The 1,673-nt window shown below is 32.6% G+C and overlaps 1 protein-coding gene across 1 annotated transcript; it reads left to right on the forward strand.

The window, feature by feature from the left end:
• Positions 1–238: 238 nt before the first annotated feature.
• On the forward strand, positions 239–1,234 carry LOC107817116 (metallothionein-like protein type 2). Its single transcript, XM_016642891.2, has 3 exons — positions 239–462; positions 736–807; positions 933–1,234. Exons 1-3 carry the CDS (start codon positions 398–400, stop codon positions 1,018–1,020), a joined length of 225 nt encoding a protein of 74 aa, XP_016498377.1. The 5' UTR covers positions 239–397; the 3' UTR covers positions 1,021–1,234.
• Positions 1,235–1,673: the final 439 nt, after the last annotated feature.

Genomic DNA, 1,673 nt, shown 5'->3' on the forward strand with positions numbered 1-1,673 from the left:
AACATAATCGTTTAGTTAATTAAATTTATGTGACGTAAAACTAAATACTTATGCAGCCAACATTTTAAGGGCCATTAGGGTACTTCATCTTTTACACAATTTAATATCAAGGAACCACCTTAGGAATGTCAAAAAATTGTCGGCTGATGGATTCTATTTTCCTCAAGACTAAAAAACTAAAAACTGTATAAAAATTAAACACTATATATACAAATTCTCAATTAGTTGTCAACGTGTCACGCACACAATCATCAATTTTATCCTCCTTTCTCCTATAAAAACCCCATCCTATATTTCACATTTCATCACAACTACAACAAGAACTTCTTTAGCGATTAAACTTTCTTTTACAACAAATTAAAGATCTCTCATCTCCAACAACAACAAAAAAAAAAACATGTCTTGCTGCGGAGGAAGCTGTGGCTGTGGATCTGGCTGCAAGTGCGGCAGTGGCTGCGGAGGGTAAGTTCTGATTTCATATAATTATTCATATCTAGAGTCGCTAAGTTCAGTACGAGCGTCATCTTGTTGTACATATAAAATTTTACTAGTTTTTTTTTAATATATATACATAAGTTTAAGTAAAAAATATTGGTTCCGACAGAAGTCATTCTGAATCCACGGCTACATCTTGACTATTTTTATTTTCCTTTTCCATTCCACCCACATGCCCAGAAAAAATTAAGAAGATATATATCAATTTTGTAACTAGGGTTTTTAATGTATATATTGTAGATGTGGGATGTACCCAGACTTGGAGAAATCCACTACCCTTACCATCATTCAGGGTGTTGCTCCCATGAAGAGGTACGTCGTCTTCCAATTTTACTTTACTTTTTGGTTTAAACATATATTTACTAAATTCGAAAAAGAATAAAAAAAAATAAAAAAATTGGAAGGGTAATTAAAAAAGATTACTTGAAATGTTGCAGCTTTGAGGAATTTGGAGAGAAAGCAGCAGAAGGAGGAAATGGCTGCAAATGTGGATCAAACTGCACCTGTGACCCTTGCAATTGTTAAGATAACTCTCTTGTGATTCCACAATAATGTGTGTGTTTTCTGTAATAATAAGGAGAAGATTACAGCTAGCCATGGAACTGATTGTCAGTTCTTAGGTTTGTGTGTTCTGATCACTTTTCCTTTTTGTTTCTCAATCTGATATATTTCTGTAACGTGATTTGGGGTGTAATGTAACAGAAACGTGTCATATATCAATTACATATAAGTTTGTTAATTCGTTCCTTTATTGCCTCTGAAATCTCTCATATTTCTTTTGCACCGTATTTTTCATCTGTTAATTTTTTTACTTCAATAATATTAAAGTATAAAGCGAGTTAGTTAATATTGGACACGAAATTGCAAATGCAATTTGAAAGATCAAAACGGAGAAAGTTTGCACTTTTGTTTCAACATTCGATTTGTGGAATTTGCAAATAAATCACGACTCATGCTCCTGTGTCTTCTTTTTAGAGGGGCATAACTTTGACGAATAATAGGCGCGCTATTTTGGTATTGCTGATGTAAAATTACTAGTACTAATGTTTAGTACATGTTCATTCGAGCTGATAGACTAAATTAATAATCAAGTCATTCGAAGTGTTAGTATCAAACCGTAAATAGTTAAGTGATAAGTTTGTTAGCATTATCTTTTAGTCAATTAGTTGTATTAGGAC

Source organism: Nicotiana tabacum, chromosome 16, assembly GCF_000715075.1.
Source record: "Nicotiana tabacum cultivar K326 chromosome 16, ASM71507v2, whole genome shotgun sequence".
In the NCBI taxonomy this organism is placed as follows: Eukaryota; Viridiplantae; Streptophyta; class Magnoliopsida; order Solanales; family Solanaceae; genus Nicotiana; species Nicotiana tabacum.

What these genes read in the sequence shown, in the direction of transcription:
- LOC107817116 (XM_016642891.2), top strand. Translation starts at nt 398, where the DNA reads ATGTCTTGCTGCGGAGGAAGCTGTGGCTGTGGATCTGGCTGCAAGTGC. An exon ending in TGCGGCAGTGGCTGCGGAGG is followed by an intron (nt 463 to 735) that starts GTAAGTTCTGAT and finishes TATATATTGTAG; the next exon opens with ATGTGGGATGTACCCAGACT. An exon ending in GGTGTTGCTCCCATGAAGAG is followed by an intron (nt 808 to 932) that starts GTACGTCGTCTT and finishes GAAATGTTGCAG; the next exon opens with CTTTGAGGAATTTGGAGAGA.